The 27,607-nt window shown below is 35.6% G+C and overlaps 2 protein-coding genes across 6 annotated transcripts; one reads left to right on the top strand and one right to left on the bottom strand.

Annotated features, from left to right (window-relative positions):
- On the top strand, positions 1–14,864 carry LOC113106976 (mast/stem cell growth factor receptor kita-like). Its single transcript, XM_026269076.1, has 21 exons — positions 1–162; positions 2,013–2,276; positions 2,696–2,980; positions 3,620–3,759; positions 3,849–4,017; positions 4,265–4,451; positions 5,802–5,917; positions 6,008–6,122; positions 6,352–6,536; positions 7,834–7,940; positions 8,025–8,151; positions 8,788–8,892; positions 9,036–9,146; positions 9,510–9,648; positions 9,746–9,807; positions 9,898–9,998; positions 10,179–10,301; positions 10,680–10,791; positions 10,910–11,009; positions 11,494–11,599; positions 11,674–14,864. The coding sequence occupies exons 1-21, from the start codon at positions 108–110 to the stop codon at positions 11,836–11,838; spliced, it is 2,874 nt and encodes a 957-aa protein (XP_026124861.1). The 5' UTR covers positions 1–107; the 3' UTR covers positions 11,839–14,864.
- Positions 13,492–27,607, bottom strand: LOC113106984 (circadian locomoter output cycles protein kaput-like). 5 transcript variants are annotated; one of them, XM_026269098.1, is made up of 22 exons: positions 27,517–27,607; positions 27,227–27,434; positions 26,112–26,210; positions 25,175–25,234; positions 24,155–24,303; positions 22,759–22,850; positions 22,476–22,565; positions 22,237–22,354; positions 20,980–21,093; positions 20,732–20,850; positions 20,502–20,584; positions 20,308–20,414; positions 20,071–20,218; positions 19,907–19,982; positions 18,955–19,099; positions 18,775–18,869; positions 18,560–18,658; positions 18,300–18,446; positions 18,037–18,231; positions 17,033–17,142; positions 16,674–16,926; positions 13,492–15,754 (listed from the first exon to the last, which is right to left on the bottom strand). In XM_026269098.1, the coding sequence occupies exons 3-22, from the start codon at positions 26,120–26,122 to the stop codon at positions 15,566–15,568; spliced, it is 2,400 nt and encodes a 799-aa protein (XP_026124883.1). In that variant the 5' UTR covers positions 26,123–26,210; positions 27,227–27,434; positions 27,517–27,607; the 3' UTR covers positions 13,492–15,565. The 5 variants fall into 5 exon arrangements, with proteins under 5 accessions (XP_026124883.1, XP_026124874.1, XP_026124905.1 ...); XM_026269089.1 differs by having other exon boundaries at positions 27,512–27,607; XM_026269120.1 differs by having other exon boundaries at positions 20,071–20,167; positions 27,227–27,596.

The raw sequence follows: 27,607 nt of genomic DNA on the forward strand, positions 1-27,607 counted from the left end.
GAGAGAGAGGGAGAGAGAGAGAGGGAGAGAGAGAGAGAGAGATTCGAAGACAGTCAGTTGTGGATCAGTAATACTAATGTACCGACACACGAACACACACAGAAGGAATGGGTCGCGTTTGGTTTCTACGCACAGTTCTACTTTTATTCGTCTTACCTGGAGGTAAGAACATACAACATTCCAATTGTTCTGATTAAACTTGTTTTTATTATTTTGATTCCAAATATGTTGCATTATGTTGGCTACGCAGTCCATGTGTGCAGGCTACTGTTAATTATGAGCAGATGATTAGGCTAAAATCCCAAAAATTATCCAATTGTTTTGATGACAGATGCTGATGATGACCGTTAAGAGTTACAGGACGTTTTGTCCATCTGTTCTCTCTAACAGTGAGCCTATTCCATAATTACAGTAGTGCGATGTCAATTACATGATTGATTTATTTAAGCTATCTATACTCTCACTGAGCCGGATAGCTATTGATTCATTAGTTATTAGGAGTATTTAACTCACACACCGCGCTAATGTGTTGTGCACAATGTCAATAATTAATTAGCGTGTAATTAGAGTCGCTTCAAAGAAATCCAGAGCTGAACGAGCAACCTAATAAAATGCAACATAATGACCACAACAACTACTGAAATACAATATCAGTTGCAGGCAGTGGTCACTAAATGTTATTAACTTAACTAGTCGGTTTGTTTGCCGTTACCTGCTCGAGATTGTCGTACAGTAGCTGCAAAGCAACAGATGCCGTAGGAGGCTCACATGTTTTACAGTGTGTGTGTGTGTGTGTGTGTGTGAGAGAGAGAGTAAATATCGGGCGAGGGATTGAAACATGGCATCCAGTCTTCGGCTATCCTGAAAAATTGCCTTCCTAATTAGTCACTAATGCACCCCGTGAAAACACTATTCATTTCGCTTCGTAAACGTTTGATTCATCTGGACCATAAATCACTGTGAAGTAACAGATTAGTCATAGCGCGGTTAAAGGAGGTAGTTTTGTTGTTTGAAATATTAACGCATTATAATGTAATGTTTTGATTAATAAAATATGTGTCAGTATATAGGAAATGAATTACATCCAGCACTGTTAAGTGACACTAAGTAGGCTACTTTAGTAATGTTAAAAAAAACATTTATATTTAAAATAAATGCTATTCTTTAGAATTTCCTGTTCATCGAAAAATCCAGACCAAAAATGTATCACAAAAATATTATGCTGCAAAAATGTTTTCAATAATGTAAACAATAGGAAATGTTTATTTTGGGCCAAAATTAGCATATTAGAATGATTTCTTCTGACACATCTGACACTGAAGACTGGCTGTTGCAAATTCGGCTGTGCCATCACAGGAATAAATACAACTTTAAGATATATTAAAATTATTTTAAAACTGTAATAATATTTCACAATATTAATGTGTTACTATATGCGGCCTAGGTGAGCACATAGAACTTATTTCAAAACATTAAACGTGTTACTGACCCCTGACTTTTGAACGGCATGCAAAAAAAAAAAAAAAAGAAGAAAAATAATAATAATTAATAATAATAATAATAATAATAAAAATAATAATAATATATAAATATAAATAAATAATATATATATATACATATACTTTATATATTTTTACATTAAGGTAAATATAATTTATACGTTTTCCCTTTTTTGGAATAAAATGCAGCGTTTTTTGGACTTTTTAAATGTATGAATGTATTTATTTATTTATTGTGGGACTTGTTTACATACTTTGGGAGGACTTGTTTATTCTGTTTTTCATCATTAAAATGTTCCGATCAGATGTTCCATATTTCTTTGATAACATCAGCTGCGGGTTTCAGGCTTTTAAAGAGTTATCACATTCACCATGTCTACGATAAAGAACTCCTCACCTTCCTAAGGGTCCCTAATCTGATCCCTCCTAAGTTAACTGATAACCAGATGCTGCCGTTGATTAAATCTGACTTTGAATGCAGATTGAACTGATTTGTGTGTGTTTGTATTCCAGGATGGTTTAAACCTGTTATCACTCCCAATGCTACCCATCTGGTGATACCTAAAGGTGGACAGCTGGAACTCAGGTGTCATGATGATGCAGAGATGAGCAAGGTGCGATGGAAGCGGGAAAAAAATCGGAAAATCGATGGAGGGCTAAAAGAAGATGGAGTCAGTGTCATCCTCCTCTCCTCCACACAGGTCCAGCATATGGGTCGTTACACCTGTGAAAACACAGAAACGGAAGAGAAGAGCTCCATCTATATCTATGTGAAAGGTGGGTTTCAGTGCGCATGTTTGCATAGTTCCCTTTGTCTCTGAGGGGTTTGTTTGTCCGTTAGCCTCAGTTCCCACACTTCACTCCTGAAGGAGTGTTAAAACATGAATAGGTTTTTTGTTAAAGCACAAATGCATGTCCTTAAGCTGTGTACGCAAACCACACCTTAGAGTGGATCTGGTTTAATTTCTTTTATTTGTATTATTGTAAACTGCCATTGAATGATACAGGTATTTGAACAGTCGATTGTGTGAAAAACCTTCTGCACACACTCATTTACGCATACACAAATCCTTACAGTGTTAAATATGTCTCCCCTTGTCTTGCACTCTCATTGTTTTGGCTTTCATTCCTTATTGTCCTTTGATTTATATGTCTTTGTTCACCTTTCTCATCTCCCTCCTCTCTTCATCTGGCAGATTTGGAGAACCCTTTTGTGCGCTCCATGTTGGATGGCCTTTTGGTGAGGGAAGGAGAGGATGGCACTGTTCCTTGTTTAGTAACAGATCCAGCTGTCAATCACCTGTCCCTTCTGCCCTGTACTGGCTCTGCTCTACCAGCTGGACTCACTTACATCGCACACCCTCAGAGAGGGATCACCATCAGAAACGTCTCCAAAGCTTTTGAGGGCTGCTACGTTTGTACAGGAGAGATGGATGAAAAACCTGTGAAATCAAGCCAGTATAACTTGGGGGTGCGGCTAGGTGTGTACGTGTGTTAGAACAATTCTTAAAGGGATAGTTCACCATAAAAATGAAATTTCTGTCATCATTTACTCACCTTCAAGCTGTTCCAAATCTGAATGAGTTTCTTTATTCTGCTGAACACACAATATGTTTTGAAGAATATGGGTAAACAAACAGCTGCTGGTACCTATTGATTTCCATAGTATTGGAATTCTTCAATAATATATAATTCAGAAAAGATGCATTAAATTTATTTTAAAAAGTGAGAGTAAAAACGTTATACTTTCTATTCATCAAAAAATCTTTACAGTTTCCGCAAAAAAATACTTTCTATTCATCAAAGAATCCTTACAGTTTCCGCAAAAATATTAAGAAGCAAACATTATTTTCAACATTGATAATAAAAAGAACCATTGTTAAAAATTAATAATAATTAAGCAACAATTCAGCATATTAGAAAACATTTCTGAAGGATCATGTGACACTGAAGACTGGAGTAATGATGCTGAAAATACATCTTTGCATCACAGGAATAAATTAAATTTTAAAATAAATAAATAGAAAACAGTCATTTAAATTGTAATAATATTTCACAATATATTTCTGTGTGTATATATAATGATATGCTTTGTTGTATGTTTGCTGTTTGTAATACAGTTCCAGAGACAGTGCCAGTGATCAGCCTATCTACAATCGAAAATGTGGTTCTGATCCAGGGTCAGGAATTTGTGCTCAATTGTAACACCATCAACATCAACCATGATATCAGCCTGAGCTGGAGTATCCCATCCGAAGCGGTTAGATTCGCACATCTGTTGCATAATCTTAGATTACTTCCTATAAGCACACTACTTAACCTATACTTTTATCGTCAATCCTGATTTAGATAGCAAATCACAGCCACAAATCAAACATCCTGCCTGGTTCTGGAGAATATAAACTCTCAATAGGACTGTCGATCGAATCTGTGAAGATGACTGACTCAGGAGTCTATCGCTGTGTTGCGAGGAATGAGAAGGGTGTCTCTGAGGCAACTGTCAGTCTGGAGGTTTACGGTAAGATTGTGCAATGTGTAAAATGTGAAATGAAGCTATATCAAACCGTCATTTTCTATATTATTGACTTAAATCAGAGAGCAAGAAGAGCAAGATGGGCCACTTGTAGGAAAATGAATAGGATAAAGAACAACATTCAATATGATGAGTGTTGAAATGGCCTTAGATGCACGGATTTTACTTTAACCTTACATTGTTATCTGTGTGTGTGTTTGTGTATGATTGTGTGTGTGTGTGTGTATGGCAGAGCATGGTTTCATTAACCTCACGGAGGGAGAGGACAGTGTGATGGAGGTGAGAGAGGGAGAAAGTCTGACCCTCAGCGTGGAAATGACCTCATACCCCAGACCCACAGAAGTCTACTGGACCTATAACAACCAACAGCTCAAAAACACATCTGAACATGTCATTACACTACACAACCAGCAGTACAGGTACACACACCTGCACACACACACACACACACACACACACTCACACAAACACACACAGTCAGTCAAAACTATCTCCACCATTGTTTTTGTATACAACATTTTGCCATTATCTTATTGCTGGACCTCAAATGTTACTGTTTCTTTAAAGCTGTTATATTCAAATACAAAACCAGTATATGAGCAGCTGACATGACATTTCATCACAGAAAACATACAGAAACACATATTTTTATATTTTGCTTGACAGCAGACATTGGCCATAAATATAAAATTATGTGTTCAGTATAATTTCAATCGTTTCAATTAAAACTTTGAAATTGTTCAAAACTGCTGTTTGGCTGATTTGTGAAATGATTAATACATAAATGTATCAAAAAGAAAACTGAAATTCAGTTTTTGATTTTGATTAATTATTTTTTTCTATATTGAAATGATGTAATATATGACTGGTCACACATTTACATATTTATATATTAATATAAATATATTGAGGTTTATTATTAAAATACTTTTTTGCAGTTTCAAGAAAAGTGTAGAAATTATCCTGCTAATTGACCGGCCTTACTATAAGCTGAGAAATGACAATAAAATGTATCAAATCAACAATGAAAATAATTTATGTTCTTTTATATTAATTAAAAAAATTATTTTTAATACAAAAAATACTGGTATAATATTATTGGCATTATCTAGTTGTGGTCTACTTTCAAATATGAAATAAATGTACATATTATCACAACAAGACTAAATTTACATTAATCCTGTGAAGTCACTAAAACAAAATTCATAAAATAAATAAATAAATAAACTGGGTAAACAGTTGGAGATCTTTTATGTTGCAACTGCAAATGTTGCAAAAATAGATATAAAAAATAAATAAAAAACCTGCATAAAATCTGACTTTTAAGTTTGTAAGTTAGTAAATAATGTTTCTTTTTACAGAATTCCTGTACTCATGTTGTGTGTACTATTTCCATTTCCATTTATAAAGGGTTACACTTTATTTTAAGGTGATGTTGTTACAGTCTAATAACACAAATAAGTACTGAGAAATATTAATTAACAACATGTACCTACTACAGGGTTAAGTTTAGGTTTAGGATTTGGATTGTGGTTAGTTAGTACTATGCACAGTTTACTTTTATTACTACTTTAATTGTAACATGTGACTAGGACACCTTAAAATAAAGTATTATCTAATACATCACCTACTTTCCCTTATAAAACTGTTTAAGGTTTAACATAAAACCAGAATGTTAAAAACGATAATGTCCAATCATACATGTCCATTAGATGCTTTCTGCAGGAAGTGTATTCAGACATTGAGTAGTGTTTGTTTGAATGTTGCAGGTTCATGAGTGAACTACGGCTGGTTCGAGTTCATGGATCAGAGGGCGGGATCTACACTTTCTCAGCCTATCACATGTATGCATCTGTCAATCGGTCATTCACCGTCCATGTTATATGTGAGTTCAGAGGACTGATGGGATTTAACTGGCCTTAATTTTTTTATTTTAATACAGTCTTTAAATAAATACAGTAAATCTCTCATTTAGGTAAACCAGTGATAGTTTCCCAGGAGGGGCCTGTTGATGGACAGGTGCGGTGTGTTGCTTCAGGATATCCTGTCCCAAAAATATCTTGGTATTACTGCGAGCCACCACATGCACGGTATGACTCACAGACTACTATAAGCCACTCACACTCAACAACTGTACAATAGAGTGCATGTCTAACGTACTGTACGTTATGTAAGAACCAGAGTAAACAAACTATTGCCTAGTCATGATCTCATGAGACTGCAAAAAGCCACAAAAACGTTTGGAATAGAAAAGTGTTTCTTACATAATGAAATATGGTAATAATAAAAAAAAATGTATGCATTTATAAACTCTGACAGGTGCTCCAACCTGTTAAATGCGACGCAGGCAGATGAGGAGTTCACCTTTGTCACAGTGTCAGGGCCAGAATTTGGACGAAGTGAGGTGGAAAGTCGACTTAATGTCACCAAAGGAAAATTTCACACTCTTGAGTGTGTGGCAACAACACAGGGAGAACAGGCCTACACTCTCTTTTCCATCAGAGGTAAGACTCCCTGCTATCTGAATGAGGATATTTTTTAATGTTTTATAAACCTAATCACAAATATAGCAGTAAACACCAGGGAGATAGCACATGTTGTTACAGCCTCAGGCCCAGAAAGAAGACGTTTTACCCAAGACTTTACCCAAACCCTAAAGCTGCTTTCAGCTCCTTTGGGAAACTGCTGTTTACAAGTTCAGAAGTCATAATAACAATGTGATGTGTTTTCAAGTGATTTTAGTGGGACAAAATGGATGCAATTTCATGTTTATTGTCCTATTTTTTTTCACTTACTGATAAGACAGGAAGCTTTTTTCGCACTAATGCAACAAAATGAAAAGCAGAGTATGTGCATTAGGTCTGTAATAGATGCTTTATTTTGATGTATAGAATGATTGGAAATGTAGTTATATCACACAATCCTTTGACCTCAAAGAAAGAATAATTTTATTCAATTTTTCCAATTAGCATATAGTATACTAATTATTTTATTAGTAATTTTATTCAGCTAAGGATACATTATATTGGACAAAAAATGATAGTTTATACTAAATGCTTTTCTTTTGAACTTTATGTTCAGCTTTATGTTTTCAATGTTGATAATACTCAGAAATGTTTCTTGAGCAGCAAATCAGCATATTAGAATGATTTCTCAAGTTTCATGTGACACCAGACTAGAGTAATGATGCTGAAAATTCAGCTTTGCTTTACAGAAATACATTTCATATCAAAATATATTAAAATAGAAAACAGTTCAATCGTAAAAAATATTTCAAATTATTATTGTTTTAACTGTATTAAGGCAGATCAATTCAGGCTTGGTGAACATAAGAGAAAAAAACACAAACAATATAAAATAGATTGTACAGTTAATGTTTATAATTAGCTTAGCTTATTAGCTCTTAGCTAATTATTAGCTAATTTCTCCAGACTTACCAAAACAAGGTGGGCCGTTCTTACAGTGTTATTGGGAGCAGTAGTCACACACACACACACACACACACACAGCTGTAACAGATAATCCCTGAATGTTCTCAGACACACACTGAGCTTGTTGACAGATACGAGGGATTATTATTTTGTGCAGCGTGTGCACATTAGGTATTGATACTGATGCTAAGCTCTTAAAATCCTCTGAACAACAGCTTTAAAACACTCACATACAACTCTAGCCTTATTAATATGGCACAGTGAATTAAGAAGTATTACTCTCTGTGTTTTAAACACAGATGCGATGTTTCTATATCTTTGAAGGTGTGTGTATATTGATTGATGTTTGGAGATGTGTTTCTCTCCCCAGAGAGAACAGTGCCCCATAAACTCTTCACACCTCTGCTGTCCTGTGTTGTGTCCACTGCTGTTCTGCTCAGCATCTTTTTGGTGGTTTTGCTCTACAAATACATGCAGGTATTAAGTCATAACACTCCGACTAAACACTATAAAGTAGCACAACATCCATTTTATTTACTTCACTTGTATTTTCTGCCATAGAAACCCAAATATGAGATCCATTGGAAAGTGATTGACAGTTTTGATGGCAACAATTATACCTACATAGACCCAACGCAGCTGCCTTATGACCCCAAATGGGAGTTTCCACGGGAGAGACTGCGCTTTGGTAAAGGCATACACACAAAAATTTAAACATCATTTAATAGGAGTAAAAGCAGCTAAAGTGCTTCTTTCATAATTCCACAAGCTTTACTAAAATTACTACATATATTGAATTCTATTATATTATATTATATTGTCATCAAGAATTCATTTAAAGAAATACAAGATAATTATTCAGCAAGGATGCATTAAAAAAAACAAAAGTGACAGTAAAGACATTCATTGTGTTACAAAAGATTTGTTTCAAATAAATGCTTTGAAAAAAATTATTTGGTTTCCTTATTAATCATCACAACTGTTTTCAGCATTGATAATAATAATAATAATAATAAATGTTTCTTGAGCAAATCAGCATGTTGCTGAAAATTCAGTTTTGCCATCAGAAATTAATAGCATTTTAAAATATATTAAAATAGAAAAAAATTGTTTTAAATTGTAATTATATTTCACAGTATTACTGTTTTTACTGTATTTTTTATAAAAAAAAAAGCAGTGCTGGTTTGTATAAAAGACTTTAAAAATATTACCGGACCCTAACAATTGCATGATTATGCATGTAAAAATCAGATAATCCTATATAACAGTACTATTGTTATACTATAGTGTAACATATAAATGTTTGTTGTTTATCATGATGAAGGTAAAATCCTCGGCTCTGGAGCATTTGGTAAAGTGGTGGCAGCTACAGCGTATGGACTTTGCTCAGCTGACACAGTGACCACGGTTGCTGTAAAAATGCTAAAACGTGAGTATTTATGTTTATAAGGACTCCAATCACTGGTTGTCAGTAAATAAAACTATGTTGTTTTCCTACAGTATGTTTTTAATCTAATGTGTGTATGTGTATTTATCTCTCACTGTGTATGTATATGTGGATTTTTCCCAAAGCGAGTGCTCACTCCACTGAGAAAGAGGCTCTAATGTCGGAGTTAAAAGTTCTGAGCTTCATTGGCAACCATATAAACATCGTCAATTTGCTTGGTGCCTGTACAGTAGGAGGTACGTGATCAATACTGAATCAAGAGTGGTTAAAACAACACAACAGATGTTAGGTAAAAGTGCTGCTATTTTCCAAACAAGAAAAGTGGAAGGGGAGTTATACTGCACCACAAAAGTAGAATAAAAGTAGCTATGATCTATTTTTCACACACATATATAGCACATATGATATAGCATTGTATATAGCCTATATCATAGGCTTCAGAAAATCTTTGATTTTAACATATAAGACCATTTTTTGGTGCATTTTGTTATAGTGGGAGCTTCATAGGATAAATGATCATCCCTTGTAGTTGTATGAAAAAGAGCAGCTTAGAAATGTTGTCTCTCTTTGAGGATTATCAAAGTGACATTTTCCAACAGGCCCCACTCTGGTGATCACAGAATACTGTTGCTATGGCGACCTGTTGAACTTCCTCAGAAGAAAGCGGGATGCGTTTTTCAGTTCCAAAACAGGTGATGGATATTACAAAAATCTGCTCAGCCAAACTCAGCCTTCTAGGTAAGATATGTGTGTGTGTGAATATGTATAGATGTCATTTGTTGGGTTTTTGTAATGTAATACACTATCTATTATATGCATGCACACACACACACAGAGAGGGCACTGATAATGGATACATGCCTATGAGGTCGTATCAGAAGAGATCCAATCAGACAGGTAGACTCATCTCCAAAGAATAAAAGCAAAATGCAGCCACTTTTACCACCAATATCCATGATTTAATGCTTTTCAATCTGTATCTCTCAGAATGGTGTGATGATAAAGACGATCTCTCTTTGGATACTGAGGATTTACTCAGCTTCTCATATCAAGTGGCTAAAGGCATGGACTTCCTCACGTCCAAAAATGTAAGTGTGTATTAGGTTTATTCGCCTCTCAAGTTTCAGACAGACCTTGTAACGTTATCCTTTATGGATTCTCATACAGAATCAGCACAGATTTTTTTTGTCTCAGTAGTTAACATGTACTTTCATAACATATTTTTTGACTAATAAATTGCTGATATCTGTGTTGTCATGTATTTTAAGTGCATCCACAGAGATCTGGCGGCCAGGAACGTACTACTGACTCAGGGTAGAGTAGCAAAGATATGTGATTTCGGTTTGGCACGTGACATCACTAGAGATTCCAACTACGTCCTGAGAGGAAATGTGAGCAAGTGCTGTTTATCCTCTACTACACTCACACCTACTGCCAGGAGATATATTATTCATATCAAATATGTTAAGCATGTTTAGATTTCATGTAGTAAATGAGCCATTAAATTGAAGGAATAGTTTAACCCAAATGTAAACCTTCGTCATTTCAAACCTGCATGGCTTTCGGTCTTGTTATTTTGGAGTCCAAAACAACACTGAAACTTGGACTTTCAGAATATATTCTGTGTTTAGGAAATGATGAGCAAATGTAATTTTTTTAATGAACTGTCCCTTTAAGTGTATATGATATTGCATAATAACATTTAACTCAATATAAAAGAAAAGTTAAAGCATTGTTAACGAGCATGAATGTTGTGGTTTTCTCTCTAGGCACGTTTACCGGTGAAATGGATGTCCCCAGAGAGCCTGTTTGCTTGTGTGTACACTTTTGAGAGCGACGTCTGGTCCTACGGCATCTTATTGTGGGAGATCTTCTCTCTGGGTCTGTATGAGCTAGTATCAGGCCTATTAAATATCAGATGTATTCAGAGTACACCTCCTAAACGGTGCCTGTAAGTGACTCATTATGAAGGTCTTCTAAGATGAAAATCTGCCTGCAGGTAACACGCCATATCCGGGTATTCCAGTTGGATCCACATTCTATAAGATGATTCAGGATGGATACAGAATGAGTGAGCCGGAGTTTGCCCCAAGTGAAGTGTAAGATAATATTTCTATAAAAAGCCTGCAGTCAGTGTTTTATATTAATGGCATGTCAAAATTGTGCGATGTAAACTTAGTATTGCAAGAATAAATTTTTTATTCTGAGTTTACTGTATCCCTCACAATTTTCTCAGAATAACAAGAGCAGTCCAAATTGTGAGAATTTGTATTTTTTTCTGTTATGTGGCAAAAACAGACTTTGCTTCAGTCTTCAGTGTCACATGATCCTTCAGAAATCATTCTTATTGCCGAATTGGTGCTCAAGTAATTATCAGATATTATCAATGTTGTAAACAATTGTACTGCAAAACATTTTGTGGAAACCATTCTACATTATTTTTTTTATTATTCTTTTATGAATTCAAAGTTCAATATATAACATAGTTTAATATAACAAAAACAAACTGAATGCAAAAAATAAAATAAAATAAAAATACTGACCCCAAACTTTTGAGGCATTTGTGTAAATGTTTTTTTTTAGTTATGAGGTGATGAGATGGTGTTGGAGTGCTGACCCTCTGAAGAGACCAACCTTCAAGAAACTGGTGGAAAGGACTGAACTCCTGCTGTCGGAAATCACCAAACGCGTACGTTTCGGCTCAGTTTTGGCTTGCATTGAACCAGTTTCTTCAGTTAATACAGGTTTGTGATTGTCTTGCAGGATTACTTGAATCTCAGCACTAGCGGCAGCTGTGACTGTGAGGTGTTTGTTCCTCCAGACCTGCAGAGGGCACAAAGGCTGAGTTCTGTGGGCAGCTCGACAGCCTCAACTCAACCCCTCCTGCAGGCAACAAATGATGTTTTTCTGGAACATCAGAGCATATAAATGACGTCTCCTTCTTTGTTTTGCCTCAAAATCACCATTATCTCAATATGTTTGACCTAAAAGCCTTATATTCCATTGAACTTTAACTGTGGCATTTAAGGGCACCTCCTGCTCTCTGTTTGGTCAAAGCAACTCCATTAGCCTTGTCTTCCATTATATTTCAAATTGCTCAAGATACAGCATGTCCAGCCATGTAACTGTTAATGTATTTTTCTAAATGCAGCAGGGCTCCATTATATGGTATTGATCTGCATGGTATTTTGAGTGCATGAGCAGCTACCATGGCCAGGCAAGCATTTAGATATAGAACCTAATGTTACCTCATCAGACAAATGACCGGCTCTACTGGTGACATCATCGTGTAGTGACTCTGTGATGATGATGTTGTACATCTTTTGTCTTTGACCGGGTGAACAACTGCAAGAACAGCTTGACTGAACAGTTAATGGTATTGATAATGAACCCAAGGTGAGTCCTGTTTAATGTGTCACTATCTGAAGCACTTAATACCAATAAATGAAGGTTCTTGTTCATGCATCTGTACTGTTTTCAGCATGTGATAACACTTAAGTGAATGTTATAATGCATTGTTTTATCTATGAGATCCCCATCTCAACTTCAAGTTTACTGGTATAAAAGTCATATTTAATAGCAGAGAAAAGATACCTAGGATGTGTTTACATTGTTTTTTTGTTTTGATTTTTATTTTGAATTGAACATTTGAGCGGTTGAATATGTATATATACACACAAGTTAAATGTTTGTTATTGTGCAATATGAGATAATCATATTTGGATTGAACATTGTTTCTTGTAATAACTGACTATGTTCCACTTCAAATGTGGCTAATTTGGCTACATTAGCTGGCATAAAACATAAGATTTTGTTCTCGAAGCATGCTTAAAAGATTATAAACATATCAGACATCTGCTATTAACATGCTAATTATTCCAGTTATTCCAAAAAGAATCCTGCCAACTAAGCCATGTTTGAAGGATGGAATGTTGGCCTCAAAAAAGAATAATTGACAAGTAACTACTATATTCGACTCTGTAAAAATCTAATGTGTCAGCTATTTTTTCAACTTTTAGAGTGTTATGTCAGAAGAAAAAGGCCAGTAGGGAATGATGTGACTTTTTATATGGAATGAAATAAAAAAAATCGAAAGTGTCTAAAGGATCTATTGTATGGATTAATTGTGCAATTCCTTAAAAGCTATGCAATGTTTTGATAATAAAATACAATGGCGTTTGTTTCAATGTCCCCCTTCTAATTTGGACCATCTGAACTAGCTCAACCAATGGCATAAGTTTTGGGTGGGACTACCTTTTTGTCTGGCCAGTGACGGACAACAGGAGCACTCAGAAACTAGTTTGTAAAAGTAATTATTTAGGCAATTCTATTCAGCAATGTAATCAGTCACCTAAATAAGTCACCTGATTTAAACAATTCTTGAAGCAGATATTTTAGTAGAGAATGTGAATAACACGAATTGCTTCGTTTCAAGATTAAATATTGTAGAGGGAAAATGACTGACAGAGGATGGTTCCTACAAATGAACACTGAAGGTAATATGATCTGCAAGCAGTTATTTGCGGTAACATGGTTTTGTACTGAAGTGCACAGCAGTTCAAAATGAACAAAATGAACACATTTTATGGTTAAACACCTTAAGACTTGTTTATTTTACTCCTTTGATGATTCGTTATTTTATCATCATTCACTCAACCGATTTTCATCAGGCCAAACACTAATCAAATGTCTGGGGCTACAACCACATAACCATCATATTCTGAAAGTGCAATTCATTTTTTTTATACAGAAAAAACAACAACAAAAATGGATACAGAAGGTTAAAATGTTCAGCATCCTTATCAGTTCAGTTCTCTCTTCAACCTGTCAGTAGCTTTTTTTGGGTAGGAAATGTATTTTTAAGTAATTTTTGATTGTACACACTATGCCAAAAACTGGTTCAGTAACAACATCACAATTGTGCGTCTCAGTACACCGTAAAATCTTATGAATCGCACAACAACACTATGAAAGAGAATTGGACAGATGAGGGAAAGGTGGGCGTCTACTTTGTGGGAATTTAAACTAAAAAAAATCAACAATATCAAAATATTTTCAGCTGGAACTCGTCTTTTAACAGTGTTACAGGTCTATACACAGCAATACTGTTTAACAAGGAAGTCTTTTGCCATATGAAAATAAATTCGCTTTGAATACTTCATATATAAAACCATTTCTGAGGTATATAGCGAACAAGTCAATGGGGAAACATCTAGAATGCTTTGATACTGCAACGCAAGAACTGATTGGCCATCGCTGGGGTTAATACACACAGTAATAACCTACACAGCGATACTGGAAGAGTCATAAACTATTATTGACATAATAACTGGCACTTTAAATTCTCTCTCTCTCTCTCTCTCTCTCTCACACACACACACACACACACACACACACACTTAAAAGGAAGATCACTCTTAACTTTAAGACTCTACAGCTGCACAATAACCCTGGTTCGGTTTGAATTACAACTTTGGAAATCAGACTAGGAAGAGGATGATATAATTATTATTTTCCTGAAAATGGGATTTAAAAGCTCCACAGTACTCCAGACCGTCCTCACAGTCACACCTATAGAAATGCTGTGCCCTGAATGTGGCTTCTTGCATAGCTCCCAAAATTATAAGGGAGAACAAAGCATCGATGAATGAGGATTTGAAAGCTTATTCAAGGTGTGCAAGATATACATGTACCGTCCACGCACACAAACTTAAAAGACCATTATTAGAAGGATGGACTATTTTAGTGTGTATGAACACAGTAAGTGCTACAAGTAAGGGGAAAGGTGCACAAAAACTTTTTAGTCGACTACTGTGACTAAAAAGCAAATGAACATTCAACTACATTTGAAAAGTAGATCGTTTTTAAGTGCCAAAGTTGAGATAATTTGATTAAAAACGGTCAAATTTGATTGTTGTGCATCAAATGTCTAAGATAATAAAAAAAAAAAAAAACTTTAAGTGGGTACTTTTGTACGTCAGAGACAAGGGGTATAACGATTTCCCAAAAAACTAGTGCCTCAGAATAACCTCCAGAACAAACTATCTATCTATACGTGCAGCACACTAACTATACATGAAGAGACCACTGTCGTGTAAGGGTTAAACATGGAAAGCATCACTATATGCACAATATAAAAATCTTAAAATTAAAATAATACTTAAATGTATATCATAAAACAGGAATAACAAATGAAAGTTTACACTTTTCATGCAGCATATCAAATATTCAGTATCTTGTCTTGTGTCTTTACGGTTGTGTTTTTACCTTTTACAGTACACAGGACTGTACAGATAAACACAGTTCTTTGGGCTGCTTTCAGTGAAAGACTGAGAACAGGGTTTTCTGTTTGGCAAAGACCATGCAAAGGCTAGCAATCCTATGCTCTCGGTTGCTGAAATAAATAATGAATTTGGCAACCACCTGTTGGTTGGGTGAAAGGCTCCGTACGGTTGCCACAGAGTCCATCTGGTGGTGTTGTGTTCCACGCAGCTGCCATGTTGAGGGAGTTCCTTGTCATAAAGGCTTTCAGGAATGCTGCCAGAAAGAGCTGTTTTAGCATAGAGCTTTCCAATGATATAATGCACCGATAAAATCCTAGAAGCGAATATTATAGATGGCTCCTCCATCTAACTGGCTGTTGTGTTCATCCATGTTACTGAGATTGGGCACTAGCGCTGTCCGTCTGAAGAGAGGGGGGTGTTTTCTGCTGTTTCGGAGTCAGTGGTTTGAGTTGCTGCTGCTGTTGTTGTTGTTGTGATGGAGGAAATGTACCTTGCTGCTGAATAGGGAAAGCCTGCAGGATCAGTTGTGTGGACTGGTTGCCATGAAGAAGGCGTGTGCTCTGACAAATACACAGCAGACAATCAAAAGTCAAACACTTAAAAATATATATTTCAGTTTTACATGGTGTCTAGATGGACATTAGTTTGTTAGGATCAGCGATTTCTTAAAATTATTTGTTAGTTTCTTTATAATTTAAAGCAATGTCAGATACCATGGTTATACACATGGCAAGGAAAAAAAAAATAGAGAATGAAAATTATTTTGTTCTTTGAAGAAGCCCTTTACGCTGATCATGTATAACAGTAATATTGTGAAATATTATTCAAATTTAACTCTTTTCTATTTTAAAATTTTAAACTGTAATTTATTCCTGTGATGCAAAGCTGAACTGCTCTAGGCTTCAGCGTCACATGATCATACAGAAATAATTTTAATACTCTGATTTGCTGCTCAATTACTATCAAATGATACTGGTGATTATTTATTAATACCAGTTATTTTATTATCAATGTTTCAACAAAATGTTCTGAAACGTAACAAAAAAAAAGTGTTATATTAACAATAATTTATAATATAAAATGACAAAAAATAAATATATACAACTTTACACACACACACACACACACACACACACACACACACACACACACACACATATATATATATATATATATATATATATATATATATATATATATATATATATACACACACATATATTTTTTAAATTTATTTTTAAGAGTTACATAACATAAATTATGCATAGAGCCAAAAATCTTGTTTAGATTGATTATCAGCTGACAGTACGGAGTTTGACCCAGTATCTTCGTGGTCTTCTTGGTCAACTTCCTTAAGGCTTGTCAACTAGACTATGTAAAATATCACGTGGTGAAGCATGCCGATGCATATCAAAGTGGTTATCACTGAAACACAGTTCTGATTAGACTCTAAATGAAACTATGTGCATGCTTTGTTACCTGTAGAAACGGCTGCTGCTGCATCGCCCCCTGCTGTTGACTCGACTGTAATGTGGCAGCTTGAGCCTGTTGCTCTGCAGGCGCTGTTGACTGAGTCTGCAGTGCTATGGTCTGTGTCTGGCCTTGTTGCTGTGCAAACGGGCTGTAAGCGGTCACCACCTGACCCATAAACATTGTTGTCGGTACCATGACAGCACCACACGCCATCGGAGCCGTCACAATCTTAGTGACCAACTGCTGCCCGGCAGGAAACCTGAATGTGACAGAGCAAGACGATTAAAAAATGTAAGTCATTAATTAACAATATTAATATTGTAGAAGGTGTCCTGGGAAAGAGAGATGAGGAAAAAGACATGTACCTGTTTATTGCATTACCCTGACTGATTTTTGGTGCCAGACTGCTGGGTATCTGCACAACACTGGCATTGGCAGGCTGGCTGATCATCATGGTGTTATATACAGGACCAGGCTGAGGGAAAAGAATGAGAGAGAGAGAGAGAGAGAGAGAGAGAGAGAGAGAGAGAGACAAAATGATGTCATTCATTTAGATGATGTCACCATATGAAGTGGAGAACAAGACATTATGTCACTGGGTTCTTTTTTTATTACTTACTTCTAGGCAATACACAAGTATAGGTACTGTTACAATGTTAACAACTGTCAATCAAGCTGTATTTTAAATCCAACTGCAATAGATTTGATTTAAAAATCATATAATTAACTTTTTATATGTATATACACTACCATACAAACGTTGCCAGTCAGTATGACTTAAAGAAATAATTTTATTCAACTGATCAAAAGTGACAATAAATATTCTTACATTTCTAAAATGAATGCTGTTCTTTTTAACTTTCTATTAAATCAAAGAATCCTGAAAAAAATGCATCAGTTTCCACAAAAATATTAAGCAGCACCACCGTTTTTTTCTTTTCTTTTTTTTTTACATTGATAATAATAATAATAATAGTTTCTTTAGCTGCAAATCAGAATGATTTCTAAAGGATCATGTGACACTGAAGACTGGAGTAATGATGCTGAAAATTCAGCTTTACATCACAGGAATAAATTACATATTAGAATATAATCAAATAATAAATAATAATATTTGTGTTTTTAATTAAATAAATACACCTTGGTGAACGTAAGAGACTTCTTTCATAAACTTTTACCAACCTCAAACCTTTGAATGGTAGTACACACAACCTAAACATTTTAAAGAAAGACTTCAGTTGACTAAAACTGAAAACTGAACTGTGACCAAAATTCACATTTCACAGTTTGATAAAGAATCAAAATAGAAATCAAATAGCTGTCAGAGCAAATATTTCAACCCCTAACTGGAAAGATGACTGAAGCTCACCTGTGTAACAGAGGAGCCCTGTACATTCTGCTGCTGATGCTGCGGGACAGTTCCACTCTGTGCTGTACTCGTCACATTTTGACCCTGTATAGTTACAACCCCAGTCTGTGCTCCAAGCCCTAAAATGTTAGTCTGTGCTCCTCCAGCTTGCGGCAACTGTACGTTCAGTCCACCACCCGACTGCTGCAGTATCATCTAAAAGACACCATTTCAATCACATGCTTTAGTTTCCAGTTTAAGTTACCAAGAGTGCATGTGTGTACCTGAGTGCCTTGTCCCTGCACTCTCTGGAGCTGCTCATGAATCTGCCTCAGTTCCTCCTGCTGTTTCTGAATGTTAGCTTCGATCATGCGCGTCCTCTGCTCCAACTGATCCTTCAGGTGCTGCATTGCGTTCAACTGCGCAGAGAACTACATTCAGAGAGCATAGAACAATAAACATTGTGGCATCAAGTAAAAAAAAAAAATCTGGCTTAAATGATCTATTGGACAACACACTACAAACAAAGCAAAATGATTCTCACAAGGGTGTTGGGTTGAACCTGCTGCTGTGCCGGAGGTGGTTGTTGTTGGCTGGTTTGGATCGGAGATCCGGTCAGATTTGTGTTTTGAGAACTCACGGACTGTAAAAACAAGTAAGACCTCTGTCATTACCCAGCTGCTATGAGGCACCAGCATGAGATGGGAATGTTTTGTAATTAAAGCCAAGTCTTGACGTCGATGACGATGCAAGTCTCACCTGGGTGCTGACAGAGGAACGACGTTGGGATATCATATCAACAGTGGCGGGCCGGGGTGGAGTGCTCACATCCATCTGTAGTTTAGAGGGAGTCGCTGAGGAAATCAAATAGATATGAAGAGATTTAAACCGGAAGACACAGTAGAAAAGCACACGTTTGGTTCTGCTTTTCATGCTTACAGGTGCTGTCAGAGAGGGCGGTGTGCGAGGACTTGCGGGAGCTCCTCGAGGAGGTGGAGGGTGAGCGACTGTTACTGAAACGCTCCAGAACCTCCTTCAGTCTGGACGAGTTCAACTGTGCTTCAGAGCCAGAAATCTGACACTGCTGCAGAAAGAGAGGAGAATTAAGAAACATCCGTGGTGTAGCTGTTGATCAATGCTTTCTGTTTTGCAATGAATGATGTATTGAGAGAAATTGTGATATATTATTTAAATCATTTTTATTGTTACACACACAGATATAGATAGACCTAATAAAAAATTAGTAAGATTATTTCAAGTAGTTTGTTATGCTTACCCAGTCTGCATTTGTCTGATCAAATATACGGTAATATTGTGAAATATTATTACAATTTAAAATGAGCATTTCTATTTTAATACATTTTTAAATGTAATTTATTCCTGTGATGCAAAGCTGAATTTTCAGCAGCCAATAAATCCAGTCTTCAGGTCACATGATTCTTCAGAAATCATTCTAATGTGTCGATTTGGTGCTCAAACTTTCTTATTAGAACAGTTGTAGCTCTTAATACTTGTGTAAACCGTGATTCACTGTTTTCAGGATGCTGTGATGAATACAAAGTTAAAATACAACAACATTAATTAAAAATGTAAATGTCTTAAATGTGATTTTTGATTCATTTAATGCATTTTTGCTGAATAAAAGTATTAATTTCTTAAAAAAAAATAATCTGTGTTTTTACAACAGAAATGTAATTTATCACAAACGAGACCCACATGAATCTGTTAATCATTCAGTCACAGTTAACCACCAACACTGACAACCTTGCAATGATAAATGGACATGGTCATTTTCACAGCAGTGCTGTAGAAACTTAGTCTCCATTAGACTGACCATTATACCACATCAGTGAACATTTTCTGAGAGGTTACTGTCTCAGAAACATCTCACCTTGTCTCCAGTCAGCTCAGGGGGAGATTCTTTTATACCCATCTCTCTCCTCTGCTCTGCTCGCACCTCGGCGTAACTAGAGACAAAAAGAATAAAAATAAAAAAAGCATTGTTGAAGTCACAATTCGTCTTTTTCTGTTTGGTGTGTCTGTGCCTCGGCGTACCTCACGACGGTGTGTGTGCACACGATAAACTCTGGTCGCGAGTTCCACTGGTGATAGGTGATGTAGTAGCTAGTCTGGAGCCAAATCCACTGCTGCCCTTTAGTTAAAAAGCGATAATAGCAAGATTTCCCTTTTCCAAACTGCATTACTTCAAGGAGACAGAGAATATGAGAGACATATGAAGGATATGGAGCCAAATGAAAGTTTCAAAAAAATGTTTGCTTGTTTTAAACTCACAATGCTCATGGCATTTGGCTAGTAAATGCAAGTCGTCTACGTGATAATAGTCATAGCCTGATGTTCCCAACACCTCAAAGGGCATATAGCCAATGATAGGAGGTGCTCTGCAACACACAGACATCTAATTGAATGAAAACTGGACGATGAGTTACAAACACAGAGAAAGTGATTCTGTCAGGAAGTATGAAAACCTGTGATCTAATAAGAGGAATTTCCACTCCAGACTATGTCGAGACGTGAATTCTTCGTTGGGCTCCTCCACCATGCACATCTCCTGCACACCATCAATAACAACAAACAGGTTAATATCAGAATGTTAATGCCTGTAATGCTTTGTTATGATGCTCGCCCATGGCTGTCTGCTTTCTGAGAGAGTATTTGTAATGCAGATCTATTTTTCCTTGATTGATTATCAGCTTACTTTGATGAACTGGGGTTTGGCGAGCCGCACAGTCGCAATAAAGCAGACTTTATCATCGAAGGCTGGCTGCAACGATTGCTGCAAAATCCCCTCAAGGCCATTTCGGGTTGTAAGAGGCACTGGGAGAGCATTCAAAGCGGAGATTTGTGTTAAAGGAGAGTGGCAGAGCACACGCTGTGCTTTGGGCAGTAACAAATGCAGTTAACATATGGTCGAGTACTCAGTCAGTCTAAAAAACAAACACTTACTGTTGATGAGGGACTTAAAGTTGCCAATAAACTTGACATATTCATACACTGGCGGTTTCTTGGGATCCACAGAACCTCTGAGAATATGACAACAAAACTCCAACTGGCTCTTGGCTAAGACAAACAAACAACAACAACATAAATAAATAAAAACATAATAAAAATGTAAATATTAAGAGTAATCTTTTACCATTTCAGTGGAAAGCAGGACAGTACTATAGAGAGATAAAGCTTTCACTCTTTTAACAATATTCACTCTATATCTTCATACTCATTGATTTGCTCTAAAATAACTTAAAGGGTGATAAAACATTTCTTTTTATTAAATGAACCATTTCAACCAAACAACAACTATTGCCAAAATGCCAAAAAGTATGACAAATTAAATTCTACAAATACGCAAGTAAAGAGTAAAACAAGTAAAGATACAAAACACAAGGAAGAATGTTAATTATTTTACAAATGTAATATACACCGAATTGTTTTTAATTAACTAAAACTTAAAAATATTTTTTTTGAACTGAAATAAAAGAATAAAAATAAGAAATGTTGCCTTTGCAAACAGAAAAAAATCATAAAGTTACTAAAAATGAACTACAAAAAAGAATATGAAAAAATATGAAATAAAACTGAAGAATTTTAATTTTACAAATGTAATAAACACAGATTCGTTTTTAATAAACTAAAACTTAAAAGTTTTCTTGAATTGAAATAAAGAATAAAACTAAGAAATGCTGCCTTTGTAAACAGAAAAATTCATAAAACTACTAAACATTACAAAAAAATGATGATATGAAAGAAAACTGAAAATATTAATATACAACACTGACACAAAATACAACAATACTTATAAACATACCTTGATGAAAAACATTTTTCTTTAAAAAAAAAAAATCAGAGACATAAGTGTTTATGAATTTTTTCCCCCCAAATCGATTCATAGACATTTTAAAATGGTACAAGACCACCAGTAAAACTCCTAATGCTCTTTTTGTTGCTGAAGTGTAGATGAGAAATGCACTTAAACCATTTTTTAATGCTCGCATACATGAAAGTCAAGAAAGGATCACACAACTAGCCTCAGACAAATTAATCAAATAAACAATTAATGACCATATGAAGAGTGCAATGCAATATTCACAATGCTGCTTCGTTATCGTCATGAATAACTGGTATATTGCCCAGCCATATTGAGCAGTGAAAAAAATACCAAAGCAGAAGAGATACGTGGTAGGGGGGTTGAGGTTGGACACTCACATTTGAGGTTATCAGAGTTGAGGTTTTCAATGTCCGGGTGTGACGACAGCGCTTTATACACTTCATCATGTTCCCCCAATGGAAGAAAATTCAAAAGATTCTGATCCACCAGGTCCGACTGAAACAAACATGATTATATATGAACATCACAGATATAAAATGTGACTCCAAACCCAAAATAAATCTTTAAATGGCCTACAAATGATCTGCCACCTGAACACACATCCTCTCTCACTTACAGGCAGATGCTCAAGCAGGGAGGTTATGCTTTCTGAGATGTAAATGATGTTGCCGTCTGTCAGCATCACTATGAAGAACCCATCCAGTGCCTTAAAAACATTCAAACATATTACTAAAACAGCTAGAAAATGTAGAAGTGGTGGGTGTAAAATGAAAAAACAACTTTAAACATGATTGAGGATGCACACATTTTTTTTGGAGTGGAAACATCTTTCACAACAGGAAGAAACAGAAAGAGTAAAACAAACACAAACACATATATTGCAAAATGCAGAATCGTACCTCTAGCATCAGCTGTGTAAACTCCTCATTGCTAAGAAACGGGGGTTTCCAATCCTGCTTGATCTCGCTCGACTCAGACTGTGCAGCACTTTCTGCATGTGAACACAAACAACTGACAGTAAGCAGCTTCCCTAGGATCTGCAGGGTTCAGTTGCTTTGAGACTTCACATCCTTTGAAAAAATTTGGGTCTGTAAAACATTACCTCTAAAAAAGTTTCTTTGCTCATCAAGGCTGCACTTATTTGACGAAAAAGACAGCAAAAACAGTAACATTGTGACATATTATTAAAATTATAAATGTCTCCTGTTTCAATGGCTTATAAAAGAAACATTGGCTTGCAAAAGTAATCATTACCTCTTTTGTTCCCACATTTTATGTTGTAGCCCTATGTAAAACTGCTTTAACTACAAACTACATTTCATACACTGCAATGACAAAGCAAAAAAAAAAAAAAAACTGCAAATAACACTGCAAATGTATTGCATATAAAAGAACTGAAATAATTCTAATAGTATCTTGAGTCGCTTGAAACTTAACTGGATCATTGAATGGAACAGTAGTATAGCAAATTAGCTTCAGCTAATTAAATATTCCATACAAAAACAATAATAATAATAATCAAGGAAGAGTACAATGCTTCATACAGTATGTATTTTTTTGAAATATTACATCCTGTGCTGTGGCATAGAAAATACTGTGGTAGCATTCAGCTTTGCTGTCAAATGACCTCATTACATTGCATTTTAAGTCCAGGTATAACTATACATTTTTATTTAACTTGAATATTAAAATGTCTGAAAGAAAAACAAAAAACACAGTGGTGATACAACCATGTATATGGAGTGGGAGTTTAAGCATTGCATTGTGGGATTCTGTGTAGTACGATGGCATTTATAAAGCACCCTTTTGGCATTTTTTTTTAGGTCAACCAGGTATACAATGCATACAGAAAATTAGCATATAGCTCACAATACACATACTGCAGAAACTGCATGAGTTGCATGATGGTAGAGCTGTATAATTAACCCTCTCAGGCTCAAATTAAGTTTTAGTAACTTAGTAACTTTAGTAACCTTTAGTAAAGTTTTTAGTACTCCAGATACATAAAATATGTATCTGGAGTAATAAGGTTTTTAGTTTTTAACTGTTGCAAATCAGCAACGCCTGCCTTGAGAGGGTTTAATCAAGATTACAATTATTGCTGTGATAAATTAATAATGAAATTGATGAATACAGCATTCCACTTCCACCATCTAAATCACATGGCAACATTTTTTTATTTTTTGCAACAGCAGTTGAGCATTATAAACCAATCACACATCTGTTGTGCACATGGATGCAATGGCAAAACAATAACACAGATCTGAAATTTTCCCAGTAATTATTTTGCCTCACCTTTGTGCTTGCGCAGGTGGTCTATGCTTGTCTGCAATATTGTTGTCTTGTCCATCTTGCGTGTGTTTCCAGGCAACATGGTGCCAAGTTCTTTAATGAGGACATTGAACTGGTCTCTTCTTTTCTTCTCTGACTTATTTCTCGAAACTCTGTGGTTGAAGATAATAAACACATGAAAACAAAGCATTACACAAGGCTGGAAAATGCTTATTCATGACTTCAGACTTGTCAGATGAAAACTACTACTGTAAACAGTAACCTTTAGACCAACAGTGGAAGCATAAAACAGTGCTTTTTAATCTAGTTAGCGTGAGTTATGATGAGTTTATGATGTTGACATTCTATGTTATCCTTTTTATGGTTCATGAGAAAAGTGAACAACATAAGCCATAATAAGAAAAGTTTAACCCTGTTAAATGTGGTTTTAACATACAAATAATCATAATAATCTACAAGTAAACCAAACATGTTTATTGTAATCTGCTATTTGGGACCATTCCATCAATTCAACTATAAGATCTGAATGATGTTTGTACCCACTTCTACTACGATAATATTTCATAAGTATAAAAAGGAAGTAGGGCTGCAAAATTTATTTCAATTTCTAATCGTGATTACAATAACAGATTTGATCAAAGTCCACTTATGTAATTGTGTGTGATTAAGATGTGTTTTTTACTCTCTACAGGTTATCTTTAGAGTTTTTCCATGGTTTTAATATTAGTTATAGTACAATACCATGCATATTTTTTACTTTTTTATTATTTAAAGAAATCCCATGTATTGAGGCTTAATACTATTGAAAAGCATTAAAAAATTTTAGTGTGGGTTTTTATAGCTTGTTTGTTTTCATCTTAAAAATATAGCATGTGGTTGCTTCAAACAATGGTATAAAAATCAATGTAAATTGTGATAATCATAATAATCGCGATTGCAATTTCAAGGAATAATCAAAAATTATGATTTTTGGCATAACCGTGCAGCCCTAAACAGAACAAAATCATCAGCAATTTAACTCACCTTTTGGCCTTATCTTTCCCCTCTTCCTCCATCAGCCCATCAAAGACACTATCATCATCCCTAAAACAGGACACACATTTATTCTTTGTGATGGAAAACCATTTGAATTTTCTCCAAAACAATTACATGTCTATTTAATAGAATTATGTGTTTTTTGCATATCAGAGAGAGAGAGAGAGAGAGAAACAGAGAAGCCATATACTTCTAAAATTAACTAAGTCTGAAGATGAACTCCTCTGTAGTCCTTTAAAATGTAAATGCAGAATGTGGTACACTGAAAATGCATGTAAATATACAATTGTAATTACATTTTAATAGGGATGTTGTTGACATATGCATGCATGAATTATATTAAACCACATTTTCTGTTGTGCTACTGAATTATTTCTGAAGAAGTACACCACTGTTTAAAAGTTTTGGGTCCGTAAGATCTTTTTTTAAAAGAATATCTTAATTCAGCAAGGATGCATATGTTCAGTGGCAGTAAAGAAATGTATAATGTTACAGAAATTAAAGATTTCTATTTCAACTTAATTGCTGTTCTTGCTGAACTTTCTATTCATCAAAGAATCCTGAAAAAAGTAGCACAGTTTCCACAAAAATATTAGCAGCACAGAATTTTTTAAACATTGATCACCAAATCAGTATATCTGGATGATTTCTGAAGGATCATGTGACACTGAAGAATGGAGTAATGATGCTGACAATTCGGCTTTGCATCACAGAAATAAACTACAGCTTAAAATATGTTGCAATAGAAAGCGGTTATTTTAAACTGTACTGATACTTCTCTCAACACTACAGATTTGACTGTATTTTCAATCACATAAACACAGCCTCGTTGAGAATAACAGTATTCATTCAAAACCTTCAATAAAATCTTACTGAGCCCACTTCTTTTTAACGATACTGTATGTGAAGATCATTTCAGCTGTACCTGGAGCTCATGATAACGCCGTCTCATGGATCAGTCTGGGGTTAAAAAACCTGATGCATTGGGAAGACATTGGTGAAGAGGACCTGCCAATCTGAAAGGCTGCAGACACAAAACAGAAGATAACTGAATGACAAATTAACAGTGTTGTTAAATATTACTTCTCTGAATCTTTTTGGTCACTGTAGCTAAAGTCAGAGGTGATAGGTTAATTAATGGGCACATAGAGCATGAGGCCGCATGACCACTAACTCAGCATAAATATTCTAATTTACAAAACATATATAGGAATTGTTGCTGGTTCAAAAAGTCACACAGTTCTATGCATCAAACTAATCATGGTCATTATAGAATTTAAAAGCCTCTACTGAAAGAGACAGATCCCCTGCGAAGACCTCATCACCTCAAGACCACGGGAACCAGACGAGTCCTCTGCACTATCTGACCAGTGCTGCAGTCTGGAATTAACCCTTGCCATGCTGGTTTCATCTGGCCAGAGAAGAACTGTCTGATTTTGTCCCAAGATTTTTCCTCTATCTCTGTCACTGATGAGAGCTATAGTTCCCTACAACTGTCTCCTTTGGATTCCTTACTTGGGAACGTTTAATTTCGGGCAATATTGTAGGCTTGATCGCAGAGACACTATTGGATGATGACATCACTGAATCAACAATGAAAAATGACTTTGTTATTGTCCTCTTGCATTCCTAACAATCTGTTTCCCTGTTTGACACTGTAAAGCTTTTGTATTGTATAAAGCGCTATACAAATAAAGGTGACTTGACATTATGCTGGTCATTCTAGTTAAACCAATGCAAACTGCTGTTATAAAAAACATACCATCCATTAATTTCACGAGTCTGTCAAGACTCTTAAAAAGGACGCTGACGTTGTGCGAAAACATCCTGATTAAATCAAACGTGTGTCGCAATGAAAATTGAAATGTCACGTCAGTGGATAAACTGTCACATCTAAACTACTTAAAGAGACTACTTTTCAATACTTGACAAAATGTTACACTGTTTCCTTTGGGTATTCCTGCACAGCAGGAGCAGCATGTGTTTCCCGGAAACTGATGTTACCGCCTTTATCAAAATATAAACATATTTGGTACCTACCAAAAAAACACTCTCACACTCAAAGACACAGGTGCCCTGTGATTCCGAGATTACGGTTCCGTGCAGTCATTCATTGGGTTGAGTAAGCAGTGCAATAGCGAGAAAAGCAATGCTGAATTTCATGCGCGCACTTCCTCGAGCGCTCTCATGAATGTGGGTCAACGGGCCTAAAGTGTCACGCGAGGCGAACGGAAGCTCCTCCTGGTCGCTGCAAAATCCAAACGCATTCAGTTGATACTCAAAACGCCATATACATGGGCAGTTCAGACTTCTCTTAGATTTTACCTTACATCGGAGAGTGCTATTTTGGTTCCGAACAGGATGAAAACATTTAGGCCAAGCCTACTTCTCGCGAGCAGTCCAAAAGTCATGCGCAGTAAC

This window comes from Carassius auratus, chromosome 1, assembly GCF_003368295.1.
Source record: "Carassius auratus strain Wakin chromosome 1, ASM336829v1, whole genome shotgun sequence".
In the NCBI taxonomy this organism is placed as follows: Eukaryota; Metazoa; Chordata; class Actinopteri; order Cypriniformes; family Cyprinidae; genus Carassius; species Carassius auratus.

What these genes read in the sequence shown, in the direction of transcription:
- LOC113106976 (XM_026269076.1), top strand. Translation starts at nt 108, where the DNA reads ATGGGTCGCGTTTGGTTTCTACGCACAGTTCTACTTTTATTCGTCTTA. An exon ending in CTACACAACCAGCAGTACAG is followed by an intron (nt 4,452 to 5,801) that starts GTACACACACCT and finishes TGAATGTTGCAG; the next exon opens with GTTCATGAGTGAACTACGGC. An exon ending in ACTACGTCCTGAGAGGAAAT is followed by an intron (nt 10,302 to 10,679) that starts GTGAGCAAGTGC and finishes TTTTCTCTCTAG; the next exon opens with GCACGTTTACCGGTGAAATG.
- LOC113106984 (XM_026269098.1), bottom strand. An exon ending in TTACACAGCTGATGCTAGAG is followed by an intron (nt 22,566 to 22,758) that starts GTACGATTCTGC and finishes AATGTTTTTAAG; the next exon opens with GCACTGGATGGGTTCTTCAT. An exon ending in TGCACACACACCGTCGTGAG is followed by an intron (nt 19,983 to 20,070) that starts GTACGCCGAGGC and finishes TTTTGTCTCTAG; the next exon opens with TTACGCCGAGGTGCGAGCAG.